This window comes from Mobula hypostoma, chromosome 17, assembly GCF_963921235.1.
Source record: "Mobula hypostoma chromosome 17, sMobHyp1.1, whole genome shotgun sequence".
Classification (NCBI taxonomy): domain Eukaryota; kingdom Metazoa; phylum Chordata; class Chondrichthyes; order Myliobatiformes; family Myliobatidae; genus Mobula; species Mobula hypostoma.
In genome coordinates, this window is record NC_086113.1 from 22,306,741 (window position 1) to 22,328,119 (window position 21,379).

Below are 21,379 nucleotides of genomic sequence, written 5' to 3' on the forward strand. Positions count from 1 at the left end.
TGAACAAGTTATATTTATAGATGGATCAGATCCAATGAAATGGTCTGAATTTTGTATTAACTGGAGAGCATGCAATGCTTGCCACTGGCCTAAACAACAATTCTACACTGTGCAGATTTCCCATAGAAACTTTTCAAATAAAATTGGCTCTAATCTTGGCCACAATGTCATGTGCTGTGGCACATCAAGTGGAGGAACAAGAAGTAACTGCACACTAGACACTGTCAATTAAACCTGATAAGCAGTTAACCATGTTTCCTGGCCTAGCCACCTCTCGAAGCAAAGGACTGTTCTTGTATGTTTTGCTTAAAATACAGAGACATTCAAAAACATTTGAAAGTTGTTAACAAAACTCATACAAATGCACAGAGGAGAAATGAACCCTTTCAACTCACCTTGCCCATGTCTACCTTGATGCCTATCTATACTAATCCCATCATGCCACATCCCTCTACCACTTTCCTACCCAAATTCCTATTAAAAGGAATTTCTGTTGTAATTGCATCTGCCTCCACTATCACCTCTGCCATTTGTTCCAGATGCTCATTATCTTCTGTGTGAATTACTTATCCCTCCAAACTACTTGAAATTTTTCTCCTCACCTTAATCCAGTGACATCATACTAGAGTCTACTGCGCTGGAAACAAGCGATTCTGATTATCCATTCTAACTCTGCCCCTCAATTTCTTTTTAAAGCTTTATAAAGTAACCTATCAGCTTTCTATATTCCAGTGAAAAATGTCTCTCCGATTTTCCTTATATCTACATTCAAACCGATTGAAAACTTTTGTGAATCGCTTCTGAGTCCTCTGTTGCTAACACATCCTTCCTACAGAGTGGTAACCAAAACTGTAAGTGTAGTCTAACCAATGAATCATAGAAATGCAACACAAGATCTCAGCCCTTACAGTCAATGCCTCAGTCTAAGAAGGCAAGTAGAGTAAGTGCTTTTTTTCCACTACCTTATTCAACTGTTGCTATTTTCAGGCAGCTATGGACTTGTATCCCATGTTACACCAGGACAACAATGCTTTTTAGGTGCTTGCTATTCTTCTATAAATTATCAGACAACCTCCCTCCACCAAACATTCAAATAAGCAATTAAAAAAATCTAATAATAAACACTTACCTTAATCCCTTCTAGCTGCTCTCCTCCAGCAAACAGCTAGCAAGCAGCAAAGTACCAGGTTCAAACACATGCAGAAATCCAAAACATACTGGAATCTTATGAGGAAGTGTCACAGTTGCACATGGAACTGCAGCATTTCCCTGCAAAATCCTGTTTATTGTGTTTGATATAATTTGCTGCATTGCGATTTGGAAATTTCAGCTTTCTCCACAATTCCAAAAACGAAAACCTTCAAAAACTTGTAGAAATTATTTCAGATTGCTGTATGCTAATCTACCCAACAACTGGATAGATTTGACACACTAGTGGAAAGAGTAACTTAAGATGTTGATGATACCAAGAGATCAAGCAGGTGTACTTAAACCATGTCTTTTAAGCATGTATTTGAATTTGTTTTCATTATCTGGGACAACTATGTATGATTTTAGGTTACAGTTACATGGGCTTGCTTCACTTTTGGAACAAAAAGGAAAGAGATTTCAGTTTTCAATCTTTGTCCCCACTGATTTCCTTTAACCTTTCCTCTTTTACTGTTAGCTTCAGAACCAATTGATGTTAACTACATACTAATCTACACTATCTAGATTGCTTTGACTTGTTCTCTTTTGCACGCTATAAGTATTAAGTAACCATTATCTCCCATCCCACAAAACAGAACATTTTCTGAAAAATGTTCATACAAATACAGGAAGTATCTGATAATAACCTTTCCCTCAATGCTGGCAATGCCGGTTGGTTGTGTAATGGTATCCGCAATGGCCCGGATCTGAATCTAGCAGGCTCTTTGCACACTTTCCCTCAATGCTGGCAATGCCAGTTGGTTGTGTAATGGTATCTGCAATGGCCCGGGTTTGAATCTAGCAGGCTCTTTGCACACTTTCCATCTATGTTGGCAATGCCGGCCGGTTGTGTAGTGGTATCTGCAATGGACTTCGAGGCGAGTGGCCCAGATCTGAATCTAGCTCCTTGCACACTTTCCATCTATGCTGGGTTGATCGCTGAGCTAGCAACTCAGCTTTGTTTAAAAAAAAGACAAAAATGCAAAAGAAATGGCAAGATTGCCAACCAATGCGTCACAAAGCGCAGTAAAGAACAACAGCAATGTTGGCAAACAATAGAGTTGATCACTGACTTCAGAAAGGAGGATAATGCACATGGTCCTGATAACATTAGTGGTGCTGAGGTCAAGAGGATTCAGAGCTCAAGTTCCTAGATGTGAAATCCATACCACACCTGTCATGGCCCTACCACATAGATACCACAGACAGGAAAATTCATCAACACCTCTGCTTCCTCAGGAGGCTAAAGTAATTTTGCATCCTGCGTTTGACTCTCACCAATATTTGAACAATGCACCATAGAAAGCATCCTATCCAGATGCATCACGGCTTGATATGACATTTGCTTTGCATGTGACCACAGGACACTGTGGAGCTGTGAACGCAACTTAGCATTTCACAGAAACCAGCCTCGTCTACACTTCTTACTGGCCAAGTAAAGCAGCCAGCATAATCAAAGATTAATTCACTCCTGGCGTACTCTATTCTGCTCCCCTTCCATCAGGTAGAAAAAAAACAAGCTTGAAAGCATACACTACCAGGCTCAAGAAGAGCTTCTATCCACTGTTATAAGACTATTGAACAATTCCTTTGTATGAAAAAAATGGATTCTTGAGCTCACAATAACTTTGCACCTTATTGTCTATCTGCATTGCATTTCTGTGATACTCTATTCTGCACTCATTATTTTGCCTTGCACTACTTCAACATAATGAATTGATCTGCATTAACTGTATGCAAAACACAATTTTCACTGTACCCTGGGTCAAGTGACAATAAAAAAAATGTTTACCAACTTTTTGCTGGAAGTTTCCTTATGGATGAAGCAACGTCACTTAAGATGATAAGTTATAACTATTATACACTGTGGATTCCTGTTAACTGAGCCAACGGTTAAATGGGCTACCACTTATTTGGGACAATGCTTAAAGAACAAAAACTAAATCATGAAATAGCTGGGATTGCCTTCATTTACTTAGGACACTATGCCACTTAATTGGGCCAGGAGACCATTGCCTACTGTTTCTAACTAGCGTCAACCACATCATTTGTGTGGATGTTAGACACCACACCGTGCTTAAAGTGAACAGTTTTGAAATAGCATCAGTTATGTGTATTTGTGATCAAAAAGCAGTGAATTTTGTCACTGATAGTTAGTGAGAAATAAGCAATTAGACAGGTCGTACTTAATAGAGCATTATGAATCATGTTGCATTAACAAAGAATGGGAACAGGTGCATCGCCCAGTTCACTCAGAACCAGAATTCAAGCAAGGAGCAGTATGAATACTAAGACTGCCTTCCCTAAATTTAATAAAATAAACCAGCTGCTAGGCTACATACTCAACTAATGATATACCACTTTCAAATACGGCTTTTCTAACATGTTATCAAAAATTAAAACAAAAACCTGCTGCTCAAAGAAAATAGTATGGAAAAAATTCACAGCATCAAAGTAAATGTTTGAGTTTCTGTATGAGTCAATGATAATAAAATGTTTTAATAAATAAAGCACAAAATAATGTGGTTTAAGGTGACTGACATAAATGTGTCTGATAATGTCATTCATGAAAAAATTGAGCTAACACACAGATATGAAGCATGAATAAAATTATAATGCATTGTTGATCTGCAGGTGTATACAAATAACAAGTAAAAATTTGGACAGCTAAGTCCATTCACTTCTGAAATGGTCGATTGTCAATGGATTATACTATTATGCCCTTGATCACGTGTATCATGTTTGCCCATTCAATCAAGTCTACCAAAGGCAGAATTATAAACAAGGCATAAATTTACAAAATTTTACAAAATAGTTCTTAACTGGAAGCTACACCAACCAGAATAAAAGTTATCAGTCCAAATTGTTGTACACCTGAAATTTCTGACCATCTGTCTTTGGGGCCTGTAGGTTCTTTTAGCATGGCTCTGGGGAGTATTTCATTGACAGCCCAGGCACACAGGCATGGCATAGCACAACATAGGAGCTGTCACAGTGTTTGCATCCAGTCAAGTCCAAAGAATGGTTTTGACCATCCGACCCCAAGTCCATCAGAAGCGATGACTGTAATTGAGTGGATATGAAGCACGACAATTTAACATTCAAAATCTCCGAAACATTGGCACCTGGATTACATAAAGTAAACTTCAGAAAATGAGTAATTTTTAAATGAGGATAATAATGTAGCCTCTTGATTAAACTGAATGTGATTATTCCACTACTGACAATTGTCAACTGCCAAAGTCAAAAACTCTTCAATATCCTCGCTAAGTCCCAGACTCAACTTTAAAATGCATCTTTGACCACACATCTTGTAAATTGCCATAACTGGCATTTTATATTGTCAACAGGTGCTATAAACACAATATACTACAACTTGTTTTTCATAGAAATTGCCCTACTTTTATCCTACAATTGCCCTACAATTTGAATGGAATGAATATTGGAAGTTTTTCAATAGATGAGCAATAGACTTTTGAAATAATAATGCATAGCAGCAAAATTGCTGGCAGTCCTAACCATCACTACTGAACACAACTGTACATCATGATAATTAAACCATGGCATTTATGGATATTTCCCCTCAAGGCAACTCAGGACTTACACGAACTTCTTAGGTCCAAATTGAATTAGGGTGCTTAGGTGGTATTGAGAAGGATGTTGCAAGGACAAAGCATGTTAGTCTTAAATGCAAGGGAAGGGAGCAGAATTGTTAGAAAATGCACTTAATGAATAAATGTAACGAATGGTTTTATTGATGCCATTCATTACAATTTGACTCTGAATAAGTTGATCTTGCTCCTAAGTTGGAAAATAACAACCCACTCAATATAGAAACAACAGGAATTCTGCAGATGCTGGAAATTCAAGCAACACACATCAAAGTTGCTGGTGAACGCAGCAGGCCAGGCAGCATCTATAGGAAGAGGCGCAGTCGACGTTTCAGGCCGAGACCCTTCGTCAGGACTAACTGAAGGAAGAGTGAGTAAGGGATTTGAAAGCTGGAGGCGGAGGGGGAGATGCAAAATGATAGGAGAAGACAGGAGGGGGAGGGATTGAGCCGAGAGCTGGACAGGTGATAGGCAGAAGGGGATACGAGAGGATCATGGGACAGGAGGTCCGGGAAGAAAGACGGGGGGGGGGGGGTGACCCAGAGGATGGGCAAGAGGTATATTCAGAGGGACAGAGGGAGAAAAAGGAGAGTGAGAGAAAGAATGTGTGCATAAAAAAGAGTAACAGATGGGGTACGAGGGGGAGGTGGGGCCTAGCGGAAGTTAGAGAAGTCAATGTTCATGCCATCAGGTTGGAGGCTACCCATACGGAATATAAGGTGTTGTTCCTCCAACCTGAGTGTGGCTTCATCTTTACAGTAGAGGAGGCCGTGGATAGACATGTCAGAATGGGAATGGGATGTGGAATTAAAATGTGTGGCCACTGGGAGATCCTGCTTTCTCTGGCGGACAGGGCGTAGATGTTCAGCAAAGCGATCTCCCAGTCTGCGTCGGGTCTCACCAATATATAAAAGGCCACATCGGGAGCACCGGACGCAGTATATCACCCCAGTCGACTCACAGGTGAAGTGATGCCTCACCTGGAAGGACTGTTTGGGGCCCTGAATGGTGGTAAGGGAGGAAGTGTAAGGGCATGTGTAGCACTTGTTCCGCTTACACGGATAAGTGCCAGGAGGGAGATCAGTGGGGAGGGATGGGGGGGACGAATGGACAAGGGAGTTGTGTAGTGCGGAATGCAGAGAGGGGGGGGAGGGAAAGATATGCTTAGTGGTGGGATCCCGTTGGAGGTGGCGGAAGTTACGGAGAATAATATGTTGGACCCGGAGGCTGGTGGGGTGGTAGGTGAGGACCAGGGGAACCCTATTCCTAGTGGGGTGGTGGGAGGATGGAGTGAGAGCAGATGTACGTGAAATGGGGGAGATGCGTTTAAGAGCAGAGTTGATAGTGGAGGAAGGGAAGCCCCTTTCTTTAAAAAAGGAAGACATCTCCCTCGTCCTAGAATGAAAAGCCTCATCCTGAGAGCAGATGCGGCGGAGACGGAGGAATTGCGAGAAGGGGATGGCGTTTTTGCAAGAGACAGGGTGAGAAGAGGAATAGTCCAGATAGCTGTGAGAGTCAGTAGGCTTATAGTAGACATCAGTGGATAAGCTGTCTCCAGAGACAGAGACAGAAAGATCTAGAAAGGGGAGGGAGGTGTCGGAAATGGACCAGGTAAACTTGAGGGCAGGGTGAAAGTTGGAGGCAAAGTTAATAAAGTCAACGAGTTCTGCATGCGTACAGGAAGCAGCGCCAATGCAGTCGTCGATGTAGCGAAGGAAAAGTGGGGGACAGATACCAGAATAGGCACGGAACATAGATTGTTCCACAAACCCAACAAAAAGGCAGGCATAGCTAGGACCCATACGGGTGCCCATAGCTACACCTTTAGTTTGGAGGAAATGGGAGGAGCAAAAGGAGAAATTATTAAGAGTAAGGACTAATTCTGCTAGACGGAGCAGAGTGGTGGTAGAGGGGAACTGATTAGGTCTGGAATCCAAAAAGAAGCGTAGAGCTTTGAGACCTTCCTGATGGGGGATGGAAGTATATAGGGACTGGACATCCATAGTGAAAATAAAGCGGTGGGGGCCAGGGAACTTAAAATCATCGAAAAGTTTAAGAGCGTGAGAAGTGTCACGAACATAGGTCGGAAGGGATTGAACAAGGGGTGATAAAACAGTGTCGAGGTATGCAGAAACGAGTTCGGTGGGGCAGGAGCAAGCTGAGACAATAGGTCGGCCAGGACAGGCAGGTTTGTGGATCTTGGGTAGGAGGTAGAAACGGGAAGTGCGGGGTGTGGGAACTATAAGGTTGGTAGCAGTGGATGGGAGATCCCCTGAGCGGATAAAGTCGTTGATAGTGTGGGAGACAATGGCCTGGTGCTCCTTAGTGGGGTCACGATCGAGGGGTAAATAAGAGGAGGTATCTGCGAGTTGTCGCTGTGCCTCGGCAAGGTAGAGGTCAGTACGCCAGACTACGACAGCACCCCCTTTATCAGCGGGTTTAATAATAATGTTAGGATTAGTGCGGAGGGAGTGGAGAGCAGAGCGTTCCGAAGGAGTGAGGTTGGAATGGGGACAAGGTGCGGTGAAGTCGAGACGGTTGATGTCCCGTCGGCAGTTGGCAATAAAGAGATCCAGAGCAGGCAGAAGACCAGAGCGGGGTGTCCATGAAGAACAGGAGGGTTGAAGACGGGAGAAGGGGTCATCGGTGGGGGTGGAAGAGTCCTTGCCGAAGAAGTAGGCTCGGAGACGGAGACGGCGGAAGAAAAGTTCCGCATCATGGCGAACACGGAACTCGCTGAGGTGTGGGCGAAGGGGGACAAACGTGAGGCCCTTACTGAGAACAGAGCATTCTGCCTCCGACAGTTGAAGGTCGGAGGGGATGGTAAAGACCCGGCACGGATGAGAGCTGGGATCAGAGGGGGGAGGGGGTAGGCTGGGGGTGTCAGTGGAGAGGGGAGGGTTGGGGTGAGAGGAAGATGGAGCCTCTGAGGGCCCAGGAGTTGACGGTGGGATCTGAGGAAGACGGGGCTGCGGAGTGGTGGTGGGGGAAGGGGAGACGGGAGTCACAACAGCAGCACATAAAGACCCGGCCTGGAGTTCAAGGCTGGAGTCGCAGTTGGTGGTTGCGCGATCGCTTTGAATGTCTCCATGGTCGTTGCTGGAGTCCGGGTTTTGAATATGTCCTGAGGTGTTGGAGCCGCCGAGATCAACGGCAGGGGCCGCAACCGAAAGTTCATGCCTGCTAGCGTCGGGGCCGGCAGGCTCTGAAGTCCGTAGATGTAAGATCTTGCGATCTTTGCCTAACATGACAAAGTCAAAGAAACGGCGATTGCAGGCGTGGATCCGACGGAGGATGAAATAGCGGGTAGGACCATTACAGACGACGAAGAAAGTGTCCCGAAGGTGTGGAAGGGTCTGGGATAGGGACACCAAGTACCTCCTCATGGCGGAGAGCGTCGCCTTCAGAGCTTGACGGGAGAAGCGGCGAGAGGCAGAGTCAATGAAATGTGAGTACCTGGGATCCTCAGAAGGTCCAAATTGAGAGGCTTGGAAACGAATCCTAAAGCCAACTGGAGTAAGTTGGCGACGGAGGCATGTTCCAAGAAAGGATACATGGCTGTGATAGCGAGTTTGAGTCAAAGTCTGGTCGAAAAGTTGAAGAGCCGAAGAAATCACAGATGGGGAGCAGTGAGAGATGGTTTCACTGAACTCCCGTCGAAGAGAGGATCTAAACTTCTTCGGTGTAGGCATCACCGGAAGAGGCTTCGCAGTAGTGAATTTAAACGCAAACAACAGGAATTCTGCAGATGCTGGAAATTCAAGCAACACACATCAAAGTTGCTGGTGAACGCAGCAGGCCAGGCAGCATCTACAGGAAGAGGCGCAGTCGACGTTTCAGGCCGAGACCCTTCGTCAGGACTAACTGAAGGAAGAGTGAGTAAGGGATTTGAAAGCTGGATATAGAAACACCTTACCTCCACAGGCTTGTATTGAATGACATCAATCAACACAACCTAAGACTGATAAGAAACAAAACAATTTCCATAAGTGAAGAGAGACCAAGCTCCAAGAAGTAATGTACACCCCTTTTGAACATTTGAACTTAATATTATGGGTACTCATTCGTTCATATGTAGAAGTGTCCATAAGTTTAAAATTCTTTGGGGACAACCTACAAAATTAGAACTGAGAAACAGATTGGGATATTTGCATCAAATACACAAACACATTTTTTAAAAAGTCGTAAACAAAGATGCATGGACAATACTGAGACAAGGGTATAGAAGTGGCAACAAACTAGGAAGTTTTGAGGTTTGTGGGGAAAATGATAGAGGGAACAGTTAATTGTTTAACATTGTAAGAACCTAATGGGAAATGAGCAAGCAATGAGACGTTAATAGGCAAATTAAAAATACAAATGCATTTAAAGTTCCACTGGGAGTTCAGTGTCTCTCTCCATGGTAGCAGCTATGCAATGCTAGAATGCATAAAAGCAGAGAGCAGACTAAATGAAGCATATTAAATTTTGAAGTTGAGGAAGAAGATACCAATCCAGACAAGAATCAAAATAATGGAAAAGTAATGAATAAAACATTGCATTTGTTGCTGATTATTGCCAAAGGATTGCAATAATCAAAGATTCCCATTCCAGTGTTTTAAAGGTAATAATGTTCTGTGAGCGAGGAATGAGTCAATGCTTGACCGATTTAAAACGCCAAGCCAGATTGAAAAGATCAGGGTGTCAGGTCTAGTGGTGAGCATCAGGCCAGAGTTTAGCTCGCTGCTCGGTGAGGTTTACTTATCTCTGCGAAGAACTGAGGTTGTGGTCTGCAATAAACTGGCTCCGCGACAGGCTGCAGTGATGAACACCTTTTTGGTTGTGAACTTACTTTCATGAACTTAAGTTCTGAATGTTATTTGCTTACTTTTTATTATTATTTGCACGGTTCATTCTTTTTTTCATATTTGGTGTTAGATGGACTTTTTAAAATGGGTTCTATTGGGTTGCTGTGTTTCATGCTGCATTTAAGATGACAAATCTCAAGGTTGTATCAAGTGTACAAACTTCGATAACAAATGTACTTTGAACTTTTTAACTTTGATAATAAATTCTCTTACAGTAACTTCCAATATTCTCACTGCACAATCATTGTCACTGATTGGGAAACTGAATATTACTGCATTTTCTAAGAAAGGAGTATGGGAAAACAGAAATAATAACTCAGTTATGCTGACAATTACAATCGTGAATTTAAAAGAAGATGGTTTGACCGAACCTGCAAAATTTTCAGCCACTGCTTTGGAGAGAGTCAGTATAGATTTGCAAGACATAGGTCATGCCTAAGGAACTGGATAAGTTCCTAAAAAAAATACAGCGACAAGTACATGTCTATGGACTTTATTAAGGCAATTGGTGAAATAGATTGACCCAATTAGGGAATTGGCTAACAACAGGAATTCTGCAGATGCTGGAAATTCAAGCAACACACAAAGTTGCTGGTGAACGCAGCATCTCTAGGAAGAGGTACAGTTGACGTTTCAGGCCGAGACCCTTTGTCAGGACTGACTGTACCTCCACAGGGGACTGTCTCGTCTCCCTTTCTCTTCACCATTGACACCTCGGACTTCAACTACTGAACAGTCTTGTCATCTTCAGAAGTTTTCTGATGACTCTGCCATAGTTGGATGCATCAGCAAGGGAGATGAGGCTGGGTACAGGGCTACGGTAGGAAACTTTGTCACATGGTGTGAGCAGAATTATCTGCAGCTTAATGTGAAAAAGACTAAGGAGCTGGTGGTAGACCTGAGGAGAGCTAAGGTACCGGTGACCCGTTTCCATCCAGGGGGGTCAGTGTGGACATGGTGGAGGATTACAAATACCTGGGGATACGAATTGACAATAAACTGGACTGGTCAAAGAACATTGAGGCTGTCTACAAGAAGGGTCAGAGCCGTCTCTATTTCCTGAGGAGACTGAGGTCCTTTAACATCTGCCGGACGATGCTGAGGATGTTCTACGAGTCTGTGGTGGCCAGTGCTATCATGTTTGCTGTTGTGTGCTGGGGCAACAGGCTGAGGGTGGCAGACACCAACAGAATCAACAAACTCATTCGTAAGGCCAGTGATGTTGTGGGGATGGAACTGGACTCTCTCACGGTAGTGTCTGAAAAGAGGATGCTGTCTAAGTGGCATGCCATCTTGGTCAATGTCTCCCATCCACTACATAATGTACTGGTTGGGCACAGGAGAACATTCAGCCAGAGACTCATTCCACCGAGATGCAGCACTGAGCGTCATGGGAAGTCATTCCTGCCTGTGGCCATCAAACTTTACAACTCCTCCCTTGGAGGGTCAGACACCCTGAGCCAATAGGCTGGTCCTGGATTTATTTCATAATTTACTGGCATAATTTACATATTACTATTTAACTATTTATGGTTCTATTACTATTTATTATTTATGGAGCAACTGTAACGAAAACCAATTTTCCCCGGGATTAATAAAGTATGACTATGACTATGACTAGAGATGCTGCCTGGCCTGCTGCGTTCACCAGCAACTTTGATGGGTGTTGTAGGGAATTGGTTGTGGCAGTCAACAGCAGAGATACTAGCAGATATCTTAAGTCACTTCATCAATGAAGCATCTTCGTTGAGACAGCAACCATTTAAGTAACTTAAAGTTGCAACAGGAAACCACATTTGTAAGTAATGCAAAGACAAATGTCATAATAAATCATGTACTTAGAAGTACTTAATCATGGAAATTTGGTGTGCAATATTGTGGGAATGTTTTTCAACATGAAGCAAATGCTCAAATCAAAAGCTGCACTTTTAACTAATAAAATGCTAGAAACAACAGACCACAAAACAGACTTATGATTAATGAATGCAAAATGTCACAGCTAATTACGAAGACTAATGGAGTAGTGTCCTGATAAAACCACAAGTCTTGTACACCAAAATGTAAATAGAGCTAACTGGGTCAACAGGTAATTGGGGCAGCCACTTATTTGGGACAATTCTTAAAGAACAAAAACTAATTGAGAAAATAGCTGGGATTCTCGTTGGGACAGAATCTTACCTAATTAAGCCAGGAGACTGTTGTCGAAGTTTCTAACAAGTGTCAGTCATTGTATTTGTGTGGCTATCAGATACTACACCGTGCTTAGAGTAAACAGTTTTTAAACAGTCAGTTGCACATGTTTCCGTTCGAAAAGCAATGATGTCTGTCACTGATAGTAGAGGAGAAATATGCAGTAAAACAATTTCGAACTGTTTTGCTTACTGTGGTTTCAAGTACATAGACTTGGAGACATCAGAAACAGCTGGGAGTGAAAATGAAACAATTTCACTCACAAGTTAGGAACTACAAAGAATTTGAAGATATCGATAATCATCTTGCACGTTAAAATTAAAATGAAGATTTGTAGGATGCAATCGTCAAACACATTGTGTGAAGGCAACCCATTATGTGCACAAGGTGTCAGCACTGATATGTTCACAATCAATTAAAAGAACATGCTAGCGAACATTGTGGATGAATTTGTCCTTCGACAACTATTATGAACTACAGTTTTGTAGTACTGGAGTAGTATTGTTGGTGTTCTAATTTGTTCTGTATTTTATTTAAATAGGTAATTTGTTACTTGGTTAAATGGTAGTTTATCTTTTTTATACATTTTAAACTATTTCCATGAAACTTCGACGATTTGGCACAGCCGCTTAATTGGGCCAAAATGTACTGGGCCAGATGTGTCCCTATTACCCAGAACCCACTGTACTATGCTCCCATTATACAAGGCATTATTAGGGCACAGGATCAAAGCGAGCTGTGCCAAGCTTCACGTCCAACTATATACAATGGTGCTAGAAAGCTTGTGAACCTTAGAGAAAATTCTACATCTCTGCATAAAAATGACCTAAAATACGATAAGATTTTCATGTAAGTCCAAAAACTAGATAAAGAATTAACACAAAAACATTATACTTGTTCATTTATTTATTTATTGAGAAAAATATTTCAATATTACATGTATTGGAAGAAAGTATGTGAACCTCGGGGGCAATGCCTTCTGCAAAAGCTATTTGGAGTCAAGTGTTCCAATCAATGAGATGAGATTAGAGGTGTGGATTATAGAGGTGACCAGTCCAAAATCAGGTTACTGACAGAGCCTCCTCTCTTCTCAAGAAGAGCTTCTCTCATTATGTGCACCAAACCTTGATCAAAACAACTGTCAGAGGACCTTAGAAGAATTATAGAGAAGGAACCCAAGACTAACAGCAAAAGACCTGCAGAAATCTCTAGAACTTGCTAGTTCACGTGCCACTATAAGAAAAACACGGAACAAGAATGGTGTTCATGAAAGGACATCACAGAGGAAACCACTGCTCTCCAAAAAAAACATTGCTGCACATCTCAAGTTAGCAAAAGACCACTTGGATATTCAACAATGCTTCTGGGACAATGTTCTGTGGACAGTTGAAACAAAAGTTGAACTTTTTGGCAGAAATACACATTACCATGTTTGGAGGAAGAAGGACACTGCATACCAACACCAAAACCTCATCCCAACTGTGAAGCATGGTGGAAGGAGCATCATGGTTTGGGATTGCTTTGCCGCCTCAGGGCCTGGACAGCTTGCAATCGTGGAAGGAACAACGAATTCAAAATTGTATCAAGACAGTTTACAGGAAAATGACAGGGGAGCAGTTTGTCACTTGAAGCTTAAAATAAATTGGATAATGCAATAAGACAATGATCTGAAAGACAAGAGTGAGTCAACAACAGAATGGTTTAAAATGAAGAAAATCTGTGTTTTGGAATGGCTGGTCAAGGTTCTGACCTTAACACTATAGCAATGTTGTGGAAGGACCTGAAGCAAGCAGTTCATGCAAAAAAAGTCCACCAGCATCCCAGAATTGAAGCAGTTTTGTAAGGAGGAATGGCCTAAAATTCCTCCAAGCCAATGTGCACGACTGATCAACAGTTACTGCAAACATTTGGTTGAAGTTATTGCTATACCGGAGAGGGTAGTTACACTAGTTACTGAAAGCAAAGGTTCACATACTTTTTCCAATAAACGCATGCAATATTGGATCATTTTTCTCAATAAATAAATGAACAAGCATAATGTGTTTTTTCATGTTATTTATTTAATTGGGTTCTCTTTATCTAGTTTTAGGACTAATGTGAAGATCTGATCACATTTTAGGTCATATTTATACAGAAGTACAGAACATTCTACAGGGTTCACAAACTTTCTAGTACCACTGTACAGATCTTGTAAGAAGTATTGAATCTATTTGGCAAATTGCACTTGCATTTCAATGATTTCAAACTCACCAGTGAGAGATCAATAAAACTTTGACTGTATTTCCTAGGTATTACAAAATTGATTCAGATTTAATAAATTGTGGCACGTGTTGAGATGCTTTGCAGACAGCTAACAAAATTACTAACAATTCTACTAAATATACTTCATCAGGACTACAATTACTGCAAGCCACAGCCTGTAATTTTCTGTTGAACCACTGTATGAATTGGCGTTTTAATAATACTCTGAAGGATTTAATGAACTGGACTGTCAAGACTTCAGGTACAGATGTTTCAGCCTTGACTGGAGCAGAGTTGGAGCCAAACTGAAACTTTGGGCCAGATTAATGCAGTGGGGCCCAAACTCGAGCAGATAATGAACCGATGTTTGGCCGATTTAAGCGCCGAGCCAGATTAAAAAGATTAAGGTGTTGAGGCAGAGGGTAAAGGACGAACAGGTGTTCAGCGCACTACTCTGTTAGGCTTTACTCACCTCAGCACCGAACAGCCTCCGCAGCTGTAGCCTACATCCATGGCCTGCGGCTATCAGTACTGAACTTGACTCTGTAGCTGGGGCCTGCAGCTATTGGGCTTCTGGACTGGCTTTGCAGTTCATGCCCTGTGGATTGTTTGTTTGCTTTTTTGTTATTGCTTGCACGATTTGTTCTTTCTTTTTCGCACATTACAGGTTTGACTGTCTTTATGGTATGAGGTTTTTCATGAATTCTATTGTGTTTCTTTGTTTTGTGGGGGTCTGCAAGAAGATGAATCTCAAGGTTGTATATGGTATACATACTTTGATAATAAATGTACCCTGAACTCTGTATCTCTAGTGCCACCCAACCTCAGTGGAAAAAACTTACTTGCATTTACCCTATCTTGTCCTAGATGGGAAAAGAGTTATTACATTAACTCATTTTCAAGGCAAAACTATACTTGATCATCACATTTCCTAAGCAGCTTGCATCATTTTGTGCAGATGACACCAGACTCCTGAAGCATGTTCCATTCCTCAAAATTTAAGAATAGAGATTACCAGCTGGATGGAGGAACAGAGTAAGGATGTGCTCAGAATCTCCTGAAGATTTACAACACCTCTAATGTCACTTAGTAACCTTTGGCCCATAACTGCTTGAAGTGCAGAAGGAACATTTAGGATGGAATTGAGAACAGAGGCCACACCACACATGGGGACAAGAAGTCCCACTCAAGCAGATGATACAGACTACATTATAAACCACACATTTGCCTGCACCATCTATGGCAGAGTCTGCAGTTCCCACAATGGGCTCATGAGCCACTTGAAAACCACACCACCCAAAAAAAAACAATTAGAAGTAACTCGACCACATAAGAACATAATGGCTGGACCAGTAACCAAGGAACCCAAGTACATTTAACAATCTAGAATTGAGAATACAAGTGGTTTGCTTAACGATTACCATGTAATCACTAGAATGTTTTAAAAACTCATTTGCTTTTCTTGTACTCTTCAGGAAAGGAAATCTATCGGACTTAATTGGTCAGGTTTACATACAGTTCAAGACCCTTGTATAATCCTACAATATTAAGCAGGAAATTTTTAAATAAGTCTTATTAAGAATTTCTATATTCCACCCCCCCCCCATGCAGATCAACAGTGCAGAACAATGGATTTAAATAGATGAAAACAAAAGAATTACAGAATTTCACAGACGTACAAAACAGTAAGTTTCAGCATGAGAGGACTACAACTACGTAAGTACATAACCCTGGCACATAATGAGATGAGTACAAGTAAATGGAATCAGCATTTTAATGTACATTTGGTTGGCTTGAACAGGGTTCCATTAGTCTGGTTTCAGCCATTCAACCATAAAATATTCTGCTGTATTTCTTTGCACATGCACTATTAACATGTCTAAAGTAGATAACTTTATACAGATTCTAGAAAAAAAGTACCTGTCATTTATGTTTAAAAAAGACCGTCAATTAAGAAATGTAATCGTTAACTCTCATTCTAAATTATAGACTTGCATCTGTTCCATGGATTGGCTTAAATTTAGTGATTTATGAGCTTAAAATGAGTTGCATTCCAGGAAACTCCCATATACTTTTATTATTTGTCCTAATTTTAAACAATGGTTAAAGACATTTTTTCCTCCAGAAATACATAACAGTTACATATCACTGAAAAAGAAATTTGAGTTTTCATTGCAGCATTTTAATTTTTCTCCCCTACCTCTGTCCCCTTCCCAAGATTACAAAAGTACAATGTTACTTGAATAAGTTTCAAGGATATTAGATGGAAAACCTTCATTAGTACAATTCCCTACTTCATTGCACATTGTTTATCCACACTGCATGCCTTCCTTTACCAAGTTAGATGAGTTATCCTAGATTACCAGACAATCTGAAGAAAAGTCTAGAATAAATCATGAGCAATTCTGGCACACACACTGTGTGTGCCTTAACAGATCTCTAAATTTGCTTGCTGTTGACATTTGTATTCTTTATCCCAGCATTGAGAGTATTAGGATTTATTTAACAATATGAATGAATTTGCTTTGCATTACAGAAGGCTCATCCTTCAAGAGACAGCACCAGAGGGATTAGTCTCTGAAAAAAGTTGCTAGAGTTCAGTTACGGCCAACCATTCTAAAACTCTGGAAAACAGTTGGAAGTCCAAGAGGCCAGTTAATTGGGGAAACTGGAGGTTCAGACTGGTTGCATTCAAAACAATGTTCAGTACAGTTTGGATATTGGTGGAATACATTGAATTCAGATGTTAGAACTAATGGATTCAGTATAAATTGGCAAATTGGATTGAAAATCAATTTGGAAAAAATAAAGGCATGTTCTCTAATCCAGGCAGCATCCTGGTAAATCAGCTCTGCACCCTCTTCAAAGCTTCCCCATTCTTCCTATAATGAAATGACCAGAACTGAACATCAAGAGTGTTCTAACCAGTTTTATAGACCTGCAACATTACCTCATAGTTCTTGAGCTCATTCCCCCGATTAATGAGGGCCAGCATACCATATGCCTTCTAAACCATTTTTATCCACTTGCGCAGCAACTTTAAGGGTTTTATAGACTTGGGCCCCAAGTTCACCCTGTTCCTAAACACTAAAATTCATGCTATTAACTTCTGCCTTCAAGTAATTTGGAAGATCAAACATCACTTCACACTTTTCCCATATCAACATCAACTGCCACTTCTACACTCAATTCTGCATCCTGCCTATATTGCATTATAACCTATGACACCCTTCTACACTACCCACAAAATCACAAACTTTCTGCCAGTTTACTAACCTTCTTAATGTAATCAATATACAGCTCAGTGCAAAAGTCTTAGGCACCCTAGATATATCTACATGTCTGTAGATGCAACATAAAATTTGTTCCACATCAAAATGAGCTCTGCTGTGAAATGAAAAGCATTTTAAAGAAGTCTAAATGCACTAAAATGAGGAAAGGAAGAAAATAATTTCAAGTTTGAGTAAGTCAACATAAACAGCTGCTCCAATGTCACTCGTAAACCATGCAGTGCCTGCTATACAGAAAGGCAAAGTAAAAAAAAAAGCAGTAGAAACTTCATTTATGTAATTTTGGATAATGATGTTTGGGAGCTTTCAAAACTCGAGTACATTATGCTCATTGGTCTCAAATTATGCTTTGTTTAAAAATCACAATACTTGTCAGAGAGGGTCTTAACTGACTGACCCTGCTATGTAAAATGTAAGTTACATAATTTAGCAAATCCAGAACTAGATAGTTCACTAAATTCAATTCATTACATGGAGCAGAGCAATATTAGTTTCCCAAACAGACAATAGCTTTTACGAATTATGTGTGCATATGCAAAATATAAATACACTTGATTTTAATATCATGTCCCAATGATTCCTTGCTATTTGTATACTACCAATTTTTATTGTACAAATTGTTGTTTACTTTGATCCAGATTTTAAAAGGTATAAAATGCTGAAGAGGCTTGTTTAGATAAAAAGACAGATATAAATGCTGAAGTGATTCTGCAAGTTTATATCAGGGTTAGTAAAATAGCGTTTACCTGCCAAACGTTCATCTGTCTCCCTGTTCCCATCATCAGAATACCGAGCAAAATCCAAAGAATCTAAAGTGCTTATGCTGCCAGCTCGATCTATTAAAGGGAAAGAAGACGTTAGATTCAATACCACTGTTTTTGGTTTTCTTCATAAAACTTAATAGCTACATCCAGGTATTCATTCTCTTCTGTGGATGGATGTTTGTGAAGGTGCTAATAATCACTACTATTCAAGATATATTAATTTTTACTACTAATTAGAAAAAGCCTGATATTTCATTTTTCATTGAATCAAGTAATGCAGTACAGAAACAGGCCCTTCAGCCCACTGCCCATGCTCATCTAAGTTAGTCCCATTTGCCAACATATGGCTCATTTCCCTCTATAGGTACATGAGTGAGATATATTACTTGGTAAAGTGGTACTGTAACAACAACAACAACTACTCTCTCAATGCCAGTGGAACTAAAAAATCTGCTGGTTGACTTCAGGAAGGGAAAGGAGAGCAAAAATGGATCAATCTGCATTAATGGACCATGGGTTGAGGGGATTATCAGTTTTAAATTCCTGGGCATTAGCATATCCGATAACTTGCTCTTCACCCAGCACAAGTATAGCACTCTAGTGTCTTTACTTTCGTAGGAGGTTAAGGAGGTTCGGCATGCCATACTGTAGGTAGTCATACAGAACAGAAACAGGGCCTTTAGCCAAAGGGGTCCATGCTGAACAAGATATCCATTAAAGCTAGTCTCATTTGCCAGCATTGTCCTGCAACCTTATAAACCTATCCAATCAATGCAAGTACTTGCACAGATGTCTTTTAAAAGCTGTTATTTTACCTGTCCCTACCACTTCCTCTGTCAGCTCATTCCACATACACATGACCCTTTGTGTAAATAAGTCTCCCCTCAGGTTCCTATTAAATATTTCCCTTCTCATCTAAAATCTACACTATCCAGTTCTTGTCCCCAACTTTGGGAAAAGGACAGAGTACATTCACCTTATCAATGTACTTTATGATTTTCTACACCTCTGTCTCCTATGCTCCAAGAAGTAAGTCCAAGTCTGTCCAACTTCTCCCTACAACTCAGTACCTCTAGTCCTGATTGTATACTTCAAAAACTTTTCTGCATTCTTGCCAGTTTATGAACATCTTTCCTATAGCAGGACAACCAAATCAGAACACAATACTCCATGTGTGGTCTCATCAATGTTCTGTACCTCTCAACTTTTATATTCAATACCCAGACTTAAAGCCTTCTTCACCATTGTCTATTTGTGGCTGTACTTTCAATGAACCATAGATTTATTTATAATCAGAGGTCCTTGTTCCGTAAAATTCACTACTGCTGTATCATTCGCTGAACACTAACTTCTACAGATAGACTGCTGAAAGCATCCATACTGGTTGCATCATTGTCTGGTACAGCATTTCCAATACACAGGAACACCAAAAACCACATATAGTAATGAACTCAGATCAATATACAAGGGCACATCCCTCCCCACCATTGGAAATATCTACACGAGGTGCCTGCTCAGGGCAACATCTCTAATTAAAGCAACACACACAAAAAATGCTGGTGAATGCAGCAGGCCAGGCAGCATCTATAGGAAGAAGTACAGTCGACGTTTCGGGCTGAGACCCTTTGTCAGGACTAACTGAAAGAAGAGATAGTAAGAGATTTGAAAGTAGGAGGGGGAGAGAGAGATCCGAAATGATAGGAGAAGACAGGAGGGTGAGGGAAGAAGCTAAGAGCTGAAAAGTTGATTGGCAAAATCCATCCTCTGGGCTCCCTTCCTGCTTTCTTTCTCCCTAGGCTTCCCGTCCCATGATCCTCTCCCTTCTCCAGCCTTTTGCCAATCAACTTCCCAGCTGTTGGCTTCATCCCTCCCCCTCGTCTTCTCCTACCATTTTGGATCTCCCCCTCCCCCTCCCACTTTCAAATCTCTTACTAGGTCTTCCTTCAGTTAGTCCTGACGAAGGGTCTCGGCCCGAAACATTGACTGCACCTCTTCCTATAGATGCTGCCTGGCCTGCTGCGTTCACCAGCATTTTTTGTGTGTGTTGCTTGAATTTCCAGCATCTGCAGATTTCCTCGTGTTTGCATCTCTAATGGGATGGTAGGATGCCCTCCTGCCATCCCATCTTCTCAACTGTACCAATGGGAAGGAGGCACAGAAGCCTGAAATCCCACACCACCAGGTTCAAGAACAGCTACTTCCCTGAACCAACCTTCACAACCCTAATCAATACCTCAGTGTAACACAATAACCAGTTTGCATTACAATGGACAGATTTTTGTTCTAATTGGGTGATCTTGTATAATCTTATATAATTTATATTTTTGCTCTGAATGTTGTGCCTCTGATGCTATAGGACTGTGATGCTGCAAGTAAGTTTGCTTTGTACAGTGGTACTAGAAAGTTTGTGAAACCTTTAGAATTTTCTCTGCTTCTGCAGAAATATGACCTAAAATGTGATTAGATCTTCACACGAGTCCTAAAATTAGATAGAGAACCCAAATAAATAAATATACTTTTTCATTTATTTATAAGAAAAATTACCAATATTACATGTAATTGTTGGAAAAAGTATGTGAACCTCAAGGATTATCAGTTGATTTAAAGAGCAAATTAGAGTTAGATGTTTCAATCAATGGGATAACAATCAGATGTGAGTATGGGAGGTCCTGCTCTATTTAAAGAACATAAACCCAGGCCTTCACTATCGAAGTCTAATCTTCACCACACAGGTTTTTGGAAGTGTGCCATGCCTCAATCATAGGAAATTTACGAGGACCGCAGGAAAAATAAGTTGTTGATGCTCACCAGGTAGGATACAAAACCATTTCAAAAGAGTTTGGGCTCCACCAATCCACAATCAGGCAAATGGTGTACAAATGTTGGAAATTCAACACCCCAGGGTAACATCTAAGAAGCTACAGGACTCTCTTGCATTGGCTAATGTCAGTGTTGATGAGCCTACCATCAGGCAAACACTGAACAATGGTGTGCATGGCAGGATTATAAACAGGAAGCCACTACTCTTCAAGAACATTGCTGCCTATCTAAACTTTGCTAAAGACTATGTGAATAAGCCAGAAGGCTATTGGAAGAATGTTCTGTGGACGGATGAGTCCAAAATAGAACTTTTGGCTTTAACGAGAAACATTATGTTTCGAGAAAAGCCAACACTGTATTCCAGCACAAGAACCTCATCCCATCTGTGAAACATGGTGGTTGCAGTGTCACGATTTAGGCCTCCTTTG

The 21,379-nt window shown here is 41.0% G+C and overlaps 1 protein-coding gene across 7 annotated transcripts in view; it reads right to left on the reverse strand.

Annotated features, from left to right (window-relative positions):
- The window catches only part of relch (RAB11 binding and LisH domain, coiled-coil and HEAT repeat containing), a 103,777-nt gene that overhangs the window by 71,999 nt on the left and 10,399 nt on the right, over positions 1–21,379 (reverse strand). For all 7 annotated transcript variants that reach the window (XR_010020748.1, XM_063069650.1, XM_063069649.1 and 4 more), the window contains exon 2: positions 18,114–18,203. Coding sequence is in view for 6 of the 7 variants with exons in the window: in XM_063069650.1 (XP_062925720.1) it covers positions 18,114–18,203 (90 nt within the window). In the remaining variant the exon portion in view is untranslated. The remainder of the gene's footprint in view (positions 1–18,113; positions 18,204–21,379) is intronic.